This window comes from Lissotriton vulgaris, chromosome 9, assembly GCF_964263255.1.
Source record: "Lissotriton vulgaris chromosome 9, aLisVul1.2, whole genome shotgun sequence".
NCBI classification, from domain to species: domain Eukaryota; kingdom Metazoa; phylum Chordata; class Amphibia; order Caudata; family Salamandridae; genus Lissotriton; species Lissotriton vulgaris.
This window is the reverse complement of record NC_141697.1, coordinates 372,098,856-372,115,533: the sequence shown is the minus strand read 5'-3', so window position 1 is coordinate 372,115,533 and position 16,678 is coordinate 372,098,856. Positions and strand designations below refer to the sequence as shown.

Here is a 16,678-nt window from a genome sequence, read left to right as displayed (position 1 = left end):
GTTTTGTTTTGTGCACCACCTCAATGTTTCCCGGATTGATGGGTCAAACCTGGTGAAATTTATCTGGACAGAATATGAGAGTAAAACCAAATACAGGCGGAAATCAATGTAGTAAACATAAACACTCAAGCACCAATGTAATTCCCCATTTTGCAGTACAAACTTGGAATAGGAGGTATTTATGGCACCCCGTCAATACCTCACACCAAAGTAACGGTATTTACCGGGTACAGTAAATTCTTCACTTTTTTACCAAGACATTCCTAAGCACGGACTAACTGATATTGACACTGTGTTATTATCTGTGTAATTCACATTTTATTCACTGGCCTTGTTTATTTCTGCATGCACACTCTTGAGAAATGCATCTAAATTTCGCTGGGTATGTCTCTGACTGTCCATGTGTTTTTGTTTCCAGACTATATTTTCTCCCTAGATGCCTCTGATGAGTTCCTTAAGAAACGTATAATCAATCTTCCAGAAAGTGTTGTTGTTGGAACTCACTACACTCAGGATCGATACTTGAGAAGTCTTGCCTTGTTCAGGGACTTAAATACAGAAGATGAGACTGTTCTCAATTACTTTGATGAACTCGAAATCCACCCAGATCATATAGGTAAGAAATTCATGCATTGGACTCATAATGACAACATCGGTATTGTAGCACATGTCGTAGTCATAGCAAGAGAATGTTTATGTCAGGTTTGAAGTGAGATGGCATTTGCGCCATTCATTTCAATTCTGTAGTATTCTGCATACACTCGAAGGGGCTTTGGTTCATTCTCCTTCAGCCATTGGCCTATTTGGCTCAGGGACCTTCAGCTATTGGATTAATGCTTTGTCAATGACATTTGAGATCAGCGTACATAAGTATTTTAGTTTCACCTTCTTTTATTGGCTATTTGTGTGTATCCATGCATCTCAATCCGAATATATGAGGGACTATTTTACATCTAAAAAGTACACAGTGTGATCACACATGTAATTATTTATTGCATTCATGCATTAAATGCACAGAGTAGTCCTTGTTTTGAATTGTTTTGCACCAGCTGGGATTTCATATTTGTTTTTCCAAGTGCACGAATTGTGAGAGTCCAACCAGTTGCATACTGTTCACAAGTCTGTTGCAATGCTCTTAGACAATGCCTTGTGGTTCCTGCAGTTTTGATAGAGACTTTTTACATCGATTGCACCAGAAACTATATATTGGATGATCACATATTTATTGGAGCAAAAAAGGGAAAAGCAGTGCAAAATGACCCATCTTCAGATGAATAGTTCTATCTGTTAAGCTTCACCATAGGCTAGCCAATAAGCAAGACCCAGAAGGTTTCATTCCACCAGAATAAAGGCTGCTACCACTGCACTGGTGTGCAGTGTGCAAGTCTCTGATGGCTGCCAGTCTGCTACGTGAGTGTCCCTCCACACAATTACAAAACACTTATGCCTGGATATCCAGGTCCGATGGAAGGGTCATTTCAACCCATCTGTCTACCAGTATTTCATGGTCATGAGCCATTCCTCCGACCCACCACCTGGGGTGGTGCTGCTTTGGTATCTATTATGGGAGAGAATGTAGCCTAACCACTAGAGAGGTAAACCTCGAAGCTGGGGAACCAGATTCGAGTCTCAGCAGGGACGCTCAACATCCTGTGATTCTGGGCAAATCACTTAATCTCCCCAACAAAATTAATGTGTCCATCTGTAACGCAACTGGTGTTCATGTAAAGCACTCTGATACCTTTGCGTCGAGTTTGCGCTTTATAGAAGTACAACAACAAAAATGACAGAGTGAGGAATCTGGGGTTAGAAGTCTCTGTCAGAAAGGTACGTTACTGGCCTTTGGTAACACCTTTTCTTGTAGAGAAAGCCATCAAATCACAGATTCCTCACTCTCTCATCCTCCTCCTATTCTGTGGAATGGACTCATAAGATCCGTTAATAAGATCCCAAAATAAAGCTCTGTAATTGACACATTTAGATTTCTATGGGTTCTGCATCCAACAGCACAGATGGAGATCAGAGAGAACCTAATGTCAGGGCATGGAAGTGGCACAGAAATAGTGACCCTGACGTCACACCCTGGGTGGGATGGACCTGACACGGAGCCACATAACGCCACCTTTTGACATGAAAGAATTGCTATCATGAATCCTCTAGATCCAGTCTGGCACCTGAGGGTATTCACAAGATATAGTCTCTACCCTAGAAAGTGTTACTGAAGGTAAGCAACGTGTTCTTTAGGGTGGTTCTTAGGCACAGTGTTTTTTGCCAGTTGAGTCTTGATGTTAAGCCAATGCTGAATAGCCTTTGAGAACAGTGTTTCTTTCTTTCCATCCAGAAAGTCCAAAAAGGTTTTGCTGCAGGGCCAGATGACCTGCTGCTCAGATTAAATGTATAAATCCCCAATGTATGCTTTCCACTGCATCCAAAAATAATTATGTTGTGCTTGAGGCTGTAGCTAATATCTCGTTTATTAAGTTGTCTAAAACGTTGTGGTTTTGTTGAAGATGTAGAAGCAGATGATGACCCCCAGTACAGAACAGTGACAAAACACATCACCGAAACTGTTGGGGAACCACGGAACTACGGCTTAACACCTGAAGAAATGGCTAAACAAGAAAAGAAAGCAGCCGAAGAGCATCTGGCTGAAGAATCAAGATTAAAGTCTGAAAGGGAAAGAAAAGAGGCAGAAGAGGCAGCAGAAAAGATTTCTCGTTGGGAAGAGTGGGTATGTCTCACAAATGCACATGCATCCGCATTTTTGTTGCACTCAAGCAAGGATGCTAAAACATCAATAGCAATGTGTGATCATCAACAGCAATATGTCATTTTGTGCAATCCAAGTATGAGTTTCCCCCTCGCTAAAAGCTTGTCCTTAGCTCCCCCCCCACCCCACCTCACCACTTCTACCAGGGAAGGACAGAGCTTCTGTCTCCACCAGTTTGGGATTGCAAATTAATGCTGCCACCCTATGCAGCTCTCCAAGTACACCTGGCCACCAGCACCCCCGTTATTTCTTTACTTAGACACACATACTGTTGACAATCTTCAAAGCTGATCTTCAGCAACTTGTTCTATTACAAGTCTTGAATTGGTTGGTTTCTGGTTCTGGGAGGACCGGCCCTGGCAGATGGACTAAACTCATCCTATTGGAGCAGGGGCAAGCGTGATTTGCACTGCCCCAGCGCAAAAAATGAGGTCGAACTGCATGTTTTGAAATGTACCTCATGAAAGTCAAAGATCAAGGCTGTCAGTAGAAAGTCTGCAGTAATGAAAATGCCTTCTCCTGAAATATGCGTGTATTTACTTCTTGGCCAAGGTTTAAAGATGCGTCTTTCAGGAGAAGACATTTAAACTTCTGCACTTTCTTCTGACAGCTGTGATTTTTGACTTCCATGAGGTACATTTCAATTCATCCACTTTGACCTCTGTTTCAGATAACTCACTGAACCTCTAATCATGACTTGCTGATCAACCCCAAAGGGCAGCAATAAAAGGGGCAGGACTACAATTAAAGAAACTTCATGAAGGAGTGCTTTGTTTCCATAAACTTCAAAGTAATTAAGACTTCTGAAATGGATGGAGCAATGTTTTGTTTTCCTATCACTTTCCTTGACGCACACAATAATCACTAGCAGTTTAAAAGTCCAATAAGGTGCTACACGGCTGGAGTTGCAACGAAGTCTTGTAAAAATATTTATCCTTTATATTACGTATTAATACATGGTTATGTACATCAAAACAATACTTTAAAGGGATGCAGGAGAACAGAGGTTTCAAGGAGGGAACAGGAAAGATGAGTGAAGGAGTAAAGGAACTTTGTGGCATGTTGTTTGCATAAACAAAATATGCTACCTTAATGCGTCTTAAGTGATGAAAGGGAACAGAGGTAGAGGGAAGAGTGGGACATTCTGCCACCCTAAGGCTACATGCGGGAACTAATAAGAGACCACGGGCAGGTTAAATGTAATCTTTCATATGAAACAATATAAATCCATGTTTCCTCATGTAGCTCTCGCTCATGATCTCGTATTCCTCTTTCTTTTTCCCATTTTACACTTTGAAGTAATCTTGGGACAGCATAACAATTACCCTTATCAGCGTGGCGCAAATTCGTGCGCTGTGCTGAACGTTCCATTGGGCTTATGGACTCATGACGGAACCGTTCCGTCATGAGCATTGAAGGGGTTAAACAAGCATCCAACATTCTATAATGTTGTCCTCTTCCATGTACCCAATCTTCATTCCCCTTGTTAGCTTGGGATCAGCTTTAGGATTGCACATGTACTACTCAAACTTCCAGAGTGCCCCAACATTTCCCTTTCTGTCTCCTCATCTTCCCTCTCTCCTGTCACTTCTTTCCTATTCACAGCACTTGGAAGTTGCTCAAAGATTGTATACAAGCTATACAAAATAAAAAAAATGCAATGATATTCCTCTTTTCTCTCTCTCCTTTGGAGACAAAGATGTAAATATTAACTATTTATATTGTAAATGTGTGTGTGTGTCTTGTAAAGCGCACTGCTACCCGGAGGTGTCCTGGCGCTATAGCCCGCTGGGGAACCCGTCCTGGCTTTCCCTGTGAGATGTTCCCTCCTGGGTATCTCCAAGGTGAAACCAGGCATCCCCAGAGTTTGTGGGGGGCCGTTGTGGAGATGAGGCAAGCTAATGCCCAGAGTTGCCGAGTGTGATCCCTAGTTAGAGTAGGCACCGAGGCGAGAATTATCGAGTCCGCTGACCCTGGTTCACGACCCTGCCGTGTCGGGGATTGAACCATGGTCCCGGGCCGTCCTCTGCTTCCGGGTATGCCGCCTCTAACCAGTGAGCCACACCACTCCACTTTTATGTTTAATACTTTTATGTTTAATACTGACATTTAACCTCTTAGCAAGTGCTTACAATTTTGATAGTTGGGTAATAGAGACTGAAACATATTAAATAGTCAGTGATTTCGCGTCTGCTGGAAAACATGCCTTCCAAAACTGAAAATATATATAACAGCACATCTGATACAATAGGTAGGTTACAATATTTGGTTGTTTGGTTGAAGCCTTTTTAGAACAGGGGGTGTGCTGACATTGTCTTGATTTCAATAAATGTTTTAAAAGTATATAGGTCTAATTTCCTTGTAAGACAGACAATTATTGGGGGAATGGAAAAACTGCTGTAATAGGTGGCAAAATCCAATTGACATGCTTACTGCTTGTGTTGATTAGATGTGACATGTGCGTTTGTTGTCCACAGCTCACCAGTCGTTAATTAACTTCCTGCTCTGAGGGTCGTATCTAAGACTACTTTAAAAAAAGATGTTTGTGAACGTTAGGAGACAAATGCTGTGTAATACAATGAAGGCATGGAACCTGAAGACGGAAGGGAATGAGGAGATATCTTAGAACATATTATCGGGTACTTTGTGTGAACTCACATTTTTCCAAAACGGAGAGATTGGAAAGTGATCTATTGCTGCAGTATCTTTAGCACCATGTTGGATGGGAAATGAATTGTAACAAACCCTCCTGCATATCTTCCAACTGCCCACAGGAAGCTAGTCCAGATTTGTAATCCATAGTTCCAAGCATGCTGTTATGTCTAGATCCATACCTATAACAGAAAGTGAAACTCAAATTCCTAGCATTCTTAGTGCTCCTGGGTGAAAATCGCCACTGTGCAAGTCACCTTTATGACATACAGCCATGCTTATTGAAGTGGGCTCATCAAAAAAAATAGAGATTGTTTTTTTTTGTTCGAGGTCAATATCACTAACTTTAAGCAGAATCAGTGACAGGGAGATTCTGTAGTTGTTTGGAGGTCAAGAGGAGCTAGGTTCATGCCTAATTTTCCCGCCAATGACTGACAATGTAGGTTACTATTATTTTGCATTATTGTAAGGAAAAGTACCTTCTGTAGATATATTGAAAATCTTGTTTTAATATAGCCCATCCGGACCAATGCTAGACAATCCTGCCCTAGCTTGATGCCCAGGGCCTATGTATTTTGGCTAGGTCATGTGTGATATATTATACCATTCCTGGCTACTAGGCATGGGTTTGCACACTACACCTTTTTCAGAATGCAACGGTGAACATCATACTATATAATGCAAACTTTTCATGAACTCAACAGAAGGAAACAGCAGACCAGTAAACGCCAGAATGCAAATGTGACGGTACAGGAGACAAAGGGCAGAAGGACTCAACCAAATCCTACAATTTGACAGCAAGTAATGCTAGAGATAGCCACTGCAGATGTTTGCGGTAGCAAGTATCCATGAAGATTCAACATTGGCAAACTCCATGGTGACAGTCAGAGAGGGCTCAAATAGAGACTCAACCAACTATGTCACTCAGAAGGAGCAGAAAATACCAGTGACCAAAAAGCACTGAGACCCTTGTTGACACAACCAGATCTGACAAACTCCTGGAGAGCACATCTTCCAGATACAATGGACTGCTCATATTACTCAGAATGCACGATTTATATGCCAGATTAGATATGTTTGTGTGCACTCTGTAGGTGCAGGCTAAAGTGGAGCATGCTGAGCATCTAACTAGAATATAATTTGATCACAATCCACTGCTACTGGTGATGAAGTGAGATAAGAGAAAGACATCAATTCAAAACTGGAAACTGTAATATAGGTATTGGAAGACCAAGTATTCTGTGATTAACACATCCTTATGTAATATTAACAAAGCTGTTCTCTCATCAAGTCTATGAGTGCAGCAATTTAAAACAACTTGCATGCTTTACCACACCCCAGAAAGAATATCTAAATGGGCTTCGGACAGTACATACAGCGATCGATCTAAATGCCCCAAGTGTGCGCTAGTCGCAGCAGATCTGGTACATATGCTGTATACTTGTCCTATGATATTAGAATTCTGGACGTCTCTTGAGAGGATAATGAAACTGAAGCTAGGGAGCACATTTTCCTTAAATCCAGCTCTAGTTTTGCTTGACGTTAATGTTACTAACACTCCACAAAGAGCTTTAATTACTATTATGTTATCATGCGCCAAATTTATAATTGCCCATGCCTCGATTTCTCCTAATTCTCCACATATTATGGAATGGTGGTCTTTGCTTAATGAAATTCACGGTATGGAACTTGCTCTGGCCAGGCTCAGGGGTACTAAATCCTTAGTTAAATTTGATAAGATTTGGGGGTCCTTCATTAGGTAAAAGCTACTTACTATCCGAAATGTATCTAGATTTACTGTGATTTATGTTGTATGCCTGCCACGATACTTGCTTTTTGCTCGATGGAATCCAATTAGAATTTATCTTTGATGTAATGTCTATTCTGTGTATGTTTTGGTTTCTTTATTACTTCTTTTCTCGACCTGTTTGTTTTTGTTTATATTTTTCCTGTGCTGCTAATAAAAAAACTTTTTTAAAAATTTAAAAAAAGGATTTTAAAAAAAAATGGAAGACCAAGTATTTAGACACATGCTAGATGAAGCTTCCAAAAATACTTGAAAGAAAATGAGGACATTGCCACCTCTGTACTGATTGATTGGGAAGCCTTCAAGGCTATTATAAGGGGAAACTGCATCACTGCTGTAGCTAGAGTCAGGCCCACCCTGTCTAAGTAGCTATATAAGTAGGTCCAAGACTAGGCTTGGACTTCCGGAAGTGCACAAACATTTACTGGAAAAGAGGGAACTATTGGAACATCTAATCCAGAGATTTCCATACTCCAGAGAAGTTTTGACTATAAGGAATATTTAACAAGAGCACATGATGAACATGAGGGGACTGGGAGTCGCCTGGCCAACTAGCAAATCCTGAGAATAAAGGATGTCCCATACTAGGGAGGAAATATTAGAGGGCCACATGGTATACTAGCAATGCAAGATAAATCAATCTCTTGTCAAATAATAAAGGACTCAATATACTCCAACCCGCTCTACAGTGATAGCAATCAGTTTCTCTGAGAAAATCTTCAACTGGAAGCATAGGTGTTGATATGGCTAGAGGAGGCAGAGGCCTTGGTGGGATGATATCACTGTTCACAAGGTTACGGTCACAATTAAAAACCATGGCAAAGATCTCCCGATCAAATGGCCTACCCTTGGAATCCTATGCTGCATATATTATGCTAGTGTGGGTAGAGGTATACAGTGAGGTGTAAAATGTGCACAACCCTATTCCTATAACTAGGGAGCCCACTATAGCATTGCTTCTGAATTAGGGCAAAGCTAAGTTGTACATGGCATCGCACAGGCCACATTCAAAGCTCAGTGTCCATTATCAAATCATGAGCAAAATATTAGCTACTTGACTCCTACCTCTGATGCCAAGGCTGATACAAAGGGATCAAAGCTGGTAAACACCTAATCCCTCACACAAGGGCGGCCCTTCAAAATGTCACGTGGTGCCACCTTGTCACAGGTTAGTACCGCCACAACCAGCTCCAGTTAGCCTGTAGTCAACTACACTGATACTGAAAATCATTCCTTGTGAATCTCACTTCACTTTATAGGCAAAAAACACCCTTCACAAGTGTCAAGCAAACTCACACTTACATTCTAATTCAAGAACTAACTGGAGTCTATTTACCCCTGCTCTCCAATAGCCCCGATCTACAAACACCGAATGGTGAAAAAAGATATCTCATCTAGTTTTGAGAGCCTGCCTTTCTCCAGACATGCCTAAACCATGTTAGCACTGACCCCACCAAATTGTGCACATTCTGCCTGAAAGACTAGACAGGCAGGGGCATAGTTATCAATTGTGCACTTGGTGCAGTGGCATCGGGCACAGATTTTGGTGTGCCCATCCCCCCAATTATGCCTCTTTTTTTATTGTCCAACCAGGGGCCGACTGGGCATGTTCTTTGCTTGATTTGCGGTCCCTGGTGCCATTGGTGTGCCACTGCAGACATACAACACCCCTCTGCAGACATATTGCATGGGGAGATCTCCCTAAGGCACTGAATCATGGTGTATGACATCAGTAGTTCCAGCATGCCCACACATTACGTCTGTGTGCTGATGCTGCAGCTGACATCTTAACATGGGCGGCCAGGTGAGAGGGAAAGTCCCGCTTCTGTCCTGTCCACCCATCTACACAACAATCTACCCTACCCCATCCTATACTCCACGACCAGGGCAGCCATTATAGAGGAACTGTATTATATATGTTTAGCAACAGTTTCACAATCAATATTTTTTTTTATAGTATAAAAACATTTATGTAATACAGATGGGAATAGTATAGTTTACTCCAGTGAGAATTACTAAAAAGCAGAAAAATTGTGGAAAATGCTTTTGCATTTGTTTCATCTAGGTTTCCATCTTATGGCCATGTTGTGGTGTGCCATGTAATGATGATGATGATGATGAAACAACTTATATAGCGCGCAGCTAATCCTAAAAGTGCCCTGGCGTGTAGCAACAGATCTAATATAGAGATCTGAAAAGATATTCGTTTTGCACGAAAAGCCAGGATTTGAGCCTTTTTTAATGAGTGTGGTATTGGTTAGAGCGAGGGTATTATATTCCATGCAACAGCTCTTTAATCCTCGAGTGATCTTCCTCCCGCTCTGGCTTGTTGAATTTTAGGAATTGCCGCTAACAGTTTATTAGCTGAATGCAAATTTTTCTGTGGGTTATAAAAACAGAACCTAGCCCTGAGATATGAAAAAATGTACAAATGAAGAATGAACATGTTGATATAAGCCCTTCAATGTGAGTCTATTGTAATGTAGGGTTCCTCATCCTGTTGATGCAACAATCTGAGAAGGTTTACATTATTGTAAAAACTGCACAGATTTAGGAGACGTATGGGGTGCACCTTTATAGAGTGTAAGGATATTTTTGCTTGTGGCATTTCGTTTTAATTGCATGCATAAAAAATGCCGTTTTTTTTTTAACCCAAGTTCTTTGTTCTCCGGTTGCAGAATAAGCGTGTAGAGGAAGTGAAGAGACAAGAGCAAGAATTACTTGAGACACAGACTACTCCTCTGAGAAACTACCTAATGAAGAATGTCATGCCAACTCTTATGGATGGGTTAAATGAATGCTGCAAAATCAGGCCTGATGACCCAATTGACTTCCTGGTAAGAGACCAAATGCGTGAGTCCGCTGATCTGAGTTTTCCCTCTGTCAAATGTAAGATTCTAAACCTATCACATCTGCGCCCCGTTTTCGTTTGAAAGTTGATTTGTATTGTATGCTGTGCTGTTATATGAGTCATAAAGAGCACTGTTAGATTCGGCTGATCTCTAGTTGGCAGAGGTATGCACTTCTGACAAATAGGGACCCACCTCCTCTAGTCAGGTCAAGGGGATCACACACTCAGATAACCCCCGCTCACCCCCTTGGTGGCTTGGCAGAGCAGAAAGGCTTATCTCAGAGGCAGTGTGTTAAGCATTTATGACCACATACAGTAATAAAGTGAATACACCACAAAGGGACACAACACAAAAGGTGTTATAAAAATAAGGATGTTTATATAAGGCTTAGCACAAGACCAAATAAAGACAAAAATATACCACAATCTTAATAAATACTCTTTGGAAGGAAAAATAATAGTTCAGGTAAAGTCTCTTCTTAGTAAACGGTTCTTTAGCAACAAAAGTAAATCTTCTTCTTTAAAGCACAGTTCTTGGCAACAATGTAAACCCCACAGGAGTCACACGACGTCAAGGCAAAGTTATCCCAAAGGTTTGGCGTCGACCGTGAGGAGCGCTACGTCAAGCCCGGAGTCGAAACAGACCCCACAAACACAGTACCTTTGGAAATGAAGAAACGATGGTCCACGGCATCGAGATGTATCGGCGTCGAGTCTTCGGCGTCGAGTCTTCGGCATCGATCGGGCCTCGGAGTCGGAGCGATCTGCAGCGGCGTCGACAGGTGTCAGGCTGGATCATCGTCGTCGATGTCGTTGTTGCGAGAGTGAGCAGCGCTCACGGCGTCGAGAAGGGCTGCGGCTTCGATGCGATCAACGGCGGCGTCAACACAGGGTCACTTGGAGCTGGAGCCGAACTCGCTACTCACTGGCGGAGCTACTGGCGTCGATCGGGCCCGGCGGCCGCCGGCGAAGGAGCGGGACACTGGAGCCGTTACTCACGATGTCGAGCTGGATTCGGCGGCGTCCGTCGACGTTGAGATTGCTGATTTCTTTAGAATACTGGAAACACCACGCTCCAGTTCAAGTAGATGACAAAGTCCTTTAGCCCTGTGACTTCAGCAGGAGACTGGAACTCTTCCAGTCCTTGGAGATTTTCTTGGCAAAGCTTGAGAGTATACACTCAGTTCCTCTCTCCTTGTTCCTTGGCAAAATTAAAGAAGCAACTGCAGGTTTCCCCCCAGCAAATAGCACTCTGGCAGAAGGGGTTGGCAAGTCCTTGGATCATCAGGCTTCTGGTCCTTGGTATAGGTTTCCTTGTCAGAAGTGATCTAAATTCTTGGTTCAGGGGTCCTTCTCTTATACCCCTTTTTTGCTTTGATCTCTTTGTCCAGGCAGGGGAATTCCTCCTATCCAGGGTTTGTTGTGGGTGTTGCCAGGCCGAGGCACCTGGCCTATTCACTGTGCAGGGCAGAGTCCTCAGCCGCCCAGCAGGAGGTGGAGCCAGTATTGTCACCGGCAGGAGCAGGGCTATCAGTCGCCCGGCAGGAGGTGGAGCCAGTATTGTGTCAGACAGGGCAGGCTATCAGGAACTACTCTTCCCTCACTCTAAACGCAAATGCCTCATTCACCCCACACTGACTCATTCAGACCTCTGGAGCCAGCCAGCTCCTGTCACACACACACCAAACCAGCAGAGACCGGTAAATAGTTAAACAAGAAACTAGTCACTTTCTAAAAGTGCTAGTTTCAAACTCAGAATCTAAAAACCATCCATCCTAAAGGATGTGTTATTAAATTCTGAGTTCAGGGATACTAAACACGACTTTCCACCATGCTCTCTGAGTCTGTTTGGATTATACAGTGTTATAATTCCAGCAGCTCAGTCTGGCCTTAGGAGAGCAGGTAGACTTACAATAGTGAAAAACGAAAATGGCTGTAATTCACTATTAGGACATGCCACACACATCAGGGCTTGTCCTACCTTATGCTTACAATGCACCCTGCCCGTGGGCCTACCATAGGGGTGACTGACATGAAGTTAAGGGAAGGTTATAGCTGATTATAGCTGCAGATTTCCGGGACTACAGCGAGCCCTCACGGGTGAGAGGTTGCACTGACTGCATCGCCTAAACTTGCTGGACACTGACGGACCTACAGCTCCAGAGACCGAGGAGGGAGCAGAGGGAGCCTGTTGTTGCCTGTTTGCCTATTTCCGCCGCTGCGCCTCGCCGGACCCGCTTCGCGGGTCCCGCTTCGCGGCTAGGAGCGGACTTCAGGGCATTGAGGTTTGGTTTGCTCTCCTGACCGGCAGGGCTGCGAGCTAGAAGCGGTGGACTCCAAGTTCCAGGAGTCCCCGCGCGCCCGTGGCCACCTGGGCTGCTCTCCCTGCCGGCTCCGCCCCCACCTGGAAGGACAAAGCGGCGTCCTACATTGCATCCAGCGGATTCCTTCGCCTAAACTTGCTGGACACTGACGGACCTACAGCTCCAGAGACCGAGGAGGGAGCAGAGGGAGCCTGTTGTTGCCTGTTTGCCTATTTCCGCCGCTGCGCCTCGCCGGACCCGCTTCGCGGGTCCCGCTTCGCGGCTAGGAGCGGACTTCAGGGCATTGAGGTTTGGTTTGCTCTCCTGACCGGCAGGGCTGCGAGCTAGAAGCGGTGGACTCCAAGTTCCAGGAGTCCCCGCGCGCCCGTGGCCACCTGGGCTGCTCTCCCTGCCGGCTCCCCCCCCACCTGGAAGGACAAAGCGGCGTCCTACATTGCATCCAGCGGATTCCTTCGCCTAAACTTGCTGGACACTGACGGACCTACAGCTCCAGAGACCGAGGAGGGAGCAGAGGGAGCCTGTTGTTGCCTGTTTGCCTATTCCCGCCGCTGCGCCTCGCCGGACCCGCTTCGCGGGTCCCGCTTCGCGGCTAGGAGCGGACTTCAGGGCATTGAGGTTTGGTTTGCTCACCTGACCGGCAGGGCTGCGAGCTAGAAGCGGTGGACTCCAAGTTCCAGGAGTCCCCGCGCGCCCGTGGCCACCTGGGCTGCTCTCCCTGCCGGCTCCGCCCCTCACGTCCAATCCCATTGTAATAAAAGGGAAGGGCCAGCCCCGCTGCGCGGGAGCGCGCGGGAGGGCGCCGGGAGGAGCCCGGGTCAAGGGCGGGACCGTCTGTGGCCGTCCGGGGTCGGACGAGGTTGGGTTGGGCCTAGAGTCCTGGTTCTAATTTTTAGATACTTTGTCAAACTGTACCCAGAGGCTCTAACACCTGCTCCTTAATATGGCCCTGAGATCTGGTAAACAACGACTAGTGCATATTCAAACTTCAAAGGGTGTTGTTTCTGGCCCCTTAGATGCCTTTATTACCAGAGCTACAGGAATATTAGAAAAAGAAATTGAACTGGTTGAGCACAGATTGTCCCTGGACTTAGTCACTGGGAAACGCTCCTCAATAGGGGCTTTGGCTCGTGCTAAAAGCCCACTAACCAACGCAGCGTTTAACTGTATTTCTACATCAGACGCCGATATAATAGTTCATGTGGATGGGGTCGAAGCTATAACACCTAGGTCACAAGAAAATATGGATCTGAACCCTGACAATAATTTGACTAGTACTGAAGTGGATAGCCTACTTATTGAGAATGATAAGCGTAGTTCGCCAGGAACCCCACACTTAACTGTCCCTACCCTACCCAGCACCCCTGTCCCGCTACCAGTAATTACCAATCAGGTATCACGAAAAAGAAAACATGTTTCAAGCCCACAGGGAGTCATGATACAGAAACAACCTAAAATAGATCATGCAAATAGCTCCTCCCACTCCCAGACCATTCAAGTACCCCCTATAGTGTACTGTCCATCATTGGCCCATTCTGGGTCTTCTAACCCCTGCCCAACCTGTCTCAGTAGTGATGACGTCCTGTTGGCAAAAATGGAAACAATGGTTAAAACTTTATTGCTTCCGGTCTTAGAGAGTACCAGGATAATGTCCGCTAAAATAGATGTCTTAGAAGCAGCTATTAATATTAATATGGACCTCTTACAAAATTTAACAGCTACTGGTACAAAGCCGAGGGGCCCAAATCCAACAGGGGGAACAACCCTAAATACGGGGATAACTACAACTATTCCCGCAGTGACATCAACTATTAACCTAAATAAGAAACCACAAACGGGGGCAAAAACACCATCTGCTAGTAAAGAAACACCTAAGGCCAAACATCCAGTGGCAGCCAACAACGCTCAGGGGAAAAAACATCAAGCGAATGGAGTATCAAATCAACTAAAAAATACCCCAGCACATACACCTGCATTGGGTAGGGATAATAAAACCCCATATCCAGATCGGAACAAGACGACAGATAATAGAACTACACGAAATCCACCGAGGGTTAACCTACCTCCAGAAGCGTCACAATATACCATCGTACTAACAGGAGTGGCCCCCCTTAGAGAGGGTATTAAAGAATCCCAATTGGATTTGCGGAACAAGGTCACATTCTGGTTGAATAAACATCGCCCACTTTCCCCGTCGTCCCCTACCGAAATCCTCTATGTAAGGAGAGTAGAATGGGTAGGAAAGGGTGAAAAAGACCTGGAAGGGGACTGTATTTTAGTTTCATTCAGAGACCCCTGGGTAGTGGATAGAATCCAAAGGAAAGCCAGATTCGCCCGTCTGGGTGATGTCCAGACCTTACACCTTGGCTACTTCTACCCCCATACACACCAAACTAATCATACGGGCCACAATCCATGGAAAGTTAAAGGGGGAAGACCTCGAGAGCCTGCAATACACTACCCCCAATATTACCCTCCCCTCTATAACCATTTTGAGGCACTGTCAGACCTAGAATGGGTTGACTGACTATGTGCACCGACCCAGATATCTACCCTAGTATCAGTGGAAGTTGAAGGAGTGTATACCCCATTCACCCTCACCCCAAAACTAGCAAAGGAGCAACTGTTCATGCCCCATAATATCAGGACGCAGAGGGGGCTTGTGGGGATCAATGCTACCTTTTCTAACACAAAAGAAATTGGACCAACAGATAACTGCCTACTGAGTCCCCAATCCCCTCTCTCTGTCAGTAACAACCATGCAGAGATAGACTCACTAACTTCACATATGGTGTCTTGGAATGTTGCTGGTGCCAAGTCACGCCTGGTATCTGAGGATTGGTTGGGGTTTATAGGCAATTACGAGGTTGTACTTCTGCAGGAAACGTGGGCTACAGCTCCGTTTTACATGGCTGGATATATAAACTTTTCTAAACCGGCAATAAAAGGTATAAAGGGGCGGGCGTCTGGGGGATTAACCATATGGGTAAAGCAGGCCTGGTGCTTTTCAGCTGCTGAATTGTATGTAGATAACCCTGATATTCTGGCTATAAGGTTGAGCAAAGCAGGGGGGCAGGATATGCTTATTATCAACATATACTCCAGAGGCCTCCCTGGCGGTCGATGCCCCAAGTTGATAGGTGCCTTAGACACACTATTAACGGGCTGGAATAAAGCCTCATTCATCATGTTAGCAGGGGATATCAACTGTACGATTGAGCCATTGTATCTGCCGGAGGACAACTGGGGGTTTGAAGAAGATGCCACGTGGAAAATCCCTGAACTTTCCAATAAAATTCCAGTCAAAGCAACGGAGGCCGCTCTGAATTGGACAGCTTTCTGCCTTACATGGGGTCTAAGGGCTGTGAATGGTCGCACCAAATCAGACTTTGGAGCCAACCCCACTTTTGATAATGGTGTGAGGAAAAGTCGTATCGATTACATCTTTGTAAAAATGGAATATTGGAGTGTAATTGATGATATGGAAATCATAATACACCCAGAAAGCGACCATAACCCCCTGTCCCTGAGATTTAAAATGTGTGATCAGATAAGATTAGGGGAACCTGATCCGAGGGGGCAAGGGGTTGTAACCATATCAAATGATCGGAGGAGAGTGAAGTGGTCATTAATTTCAAATGATGTAACGATACAGGCCAATATTGAAAATGTGGTGACAAATGCTTTAAATAATATGAGGACTGTTGCTGTTGAGCAGGGCCAGGGCGAACTACAAAAGATGATGGGCTTACATGACAAATGTTTCTCTGAACTTAAAATTATTTTATCAAAGCCATGTAAGTCTAACACTGGGCACCCGAATCCACTAAGAGCAAAATGGTACAATAGAGAATGTAGAGAGGCCCATAGCTATCTCATTGAGAAAGTTAAATCTAGAGATTCTGATGCAGTTAAAGAGGCCAGGAAAAGGTATAAAAAAGTTCAATGGGTGGCAAAGAAGGAATGGGAAGACGATTTTTGGGCTGACCTTCTGGACGCCAGTAAATCTAACGACCAGACCAAATTCTGGGATATTGTTAAATGTGGAAAGGATGGTGAGTTTCGTACTCCGTCTAACCATGTATGCCCGGAAGATTGGATTAAACATTACTCTACCCAATTCTGCCCAGTAGCCGTTGACACCTTGTCCAGATCGACTATGTTACCGGTAACAATTCCTGGCAATACGACCCTGTCTTTTACTGAAGCAGAAACGGAGTATGCATTAGGGTTAACAAAGAGGGGGAAGGCACCTGGGTTGGATCAAATTCCGGCAG

The 16,678-nt window shown here is 44.6% G+C and overlaps 1 protein-coding gene across 1 annotated transcript in view; it reads left to right on the top strand.

The window, feature by feature from the left end:
* Positions 1–16,678, top strand: part of AK7 (adenylate kinase 7) — a 404,956-nt gene that overhangs the window by 366,631 nt on the left and 21,647 nt on the right. Inside the window, exons 15-17 of the mRNA XM_086937746.1 lie at positions 419–616; positions 2,511–2,731; positions 9,908–10,066. Coding sequence (XP_086793872.1) covers positions 419–616; positions 2,511–2,731; positions 9,908–10,066 — 578 coding nt within the window. The remainder of the gene's footprint in view (positions 1–418; positions 617–2,510; positions 2,732–9,907; positions 10,067–16,678) is intronic.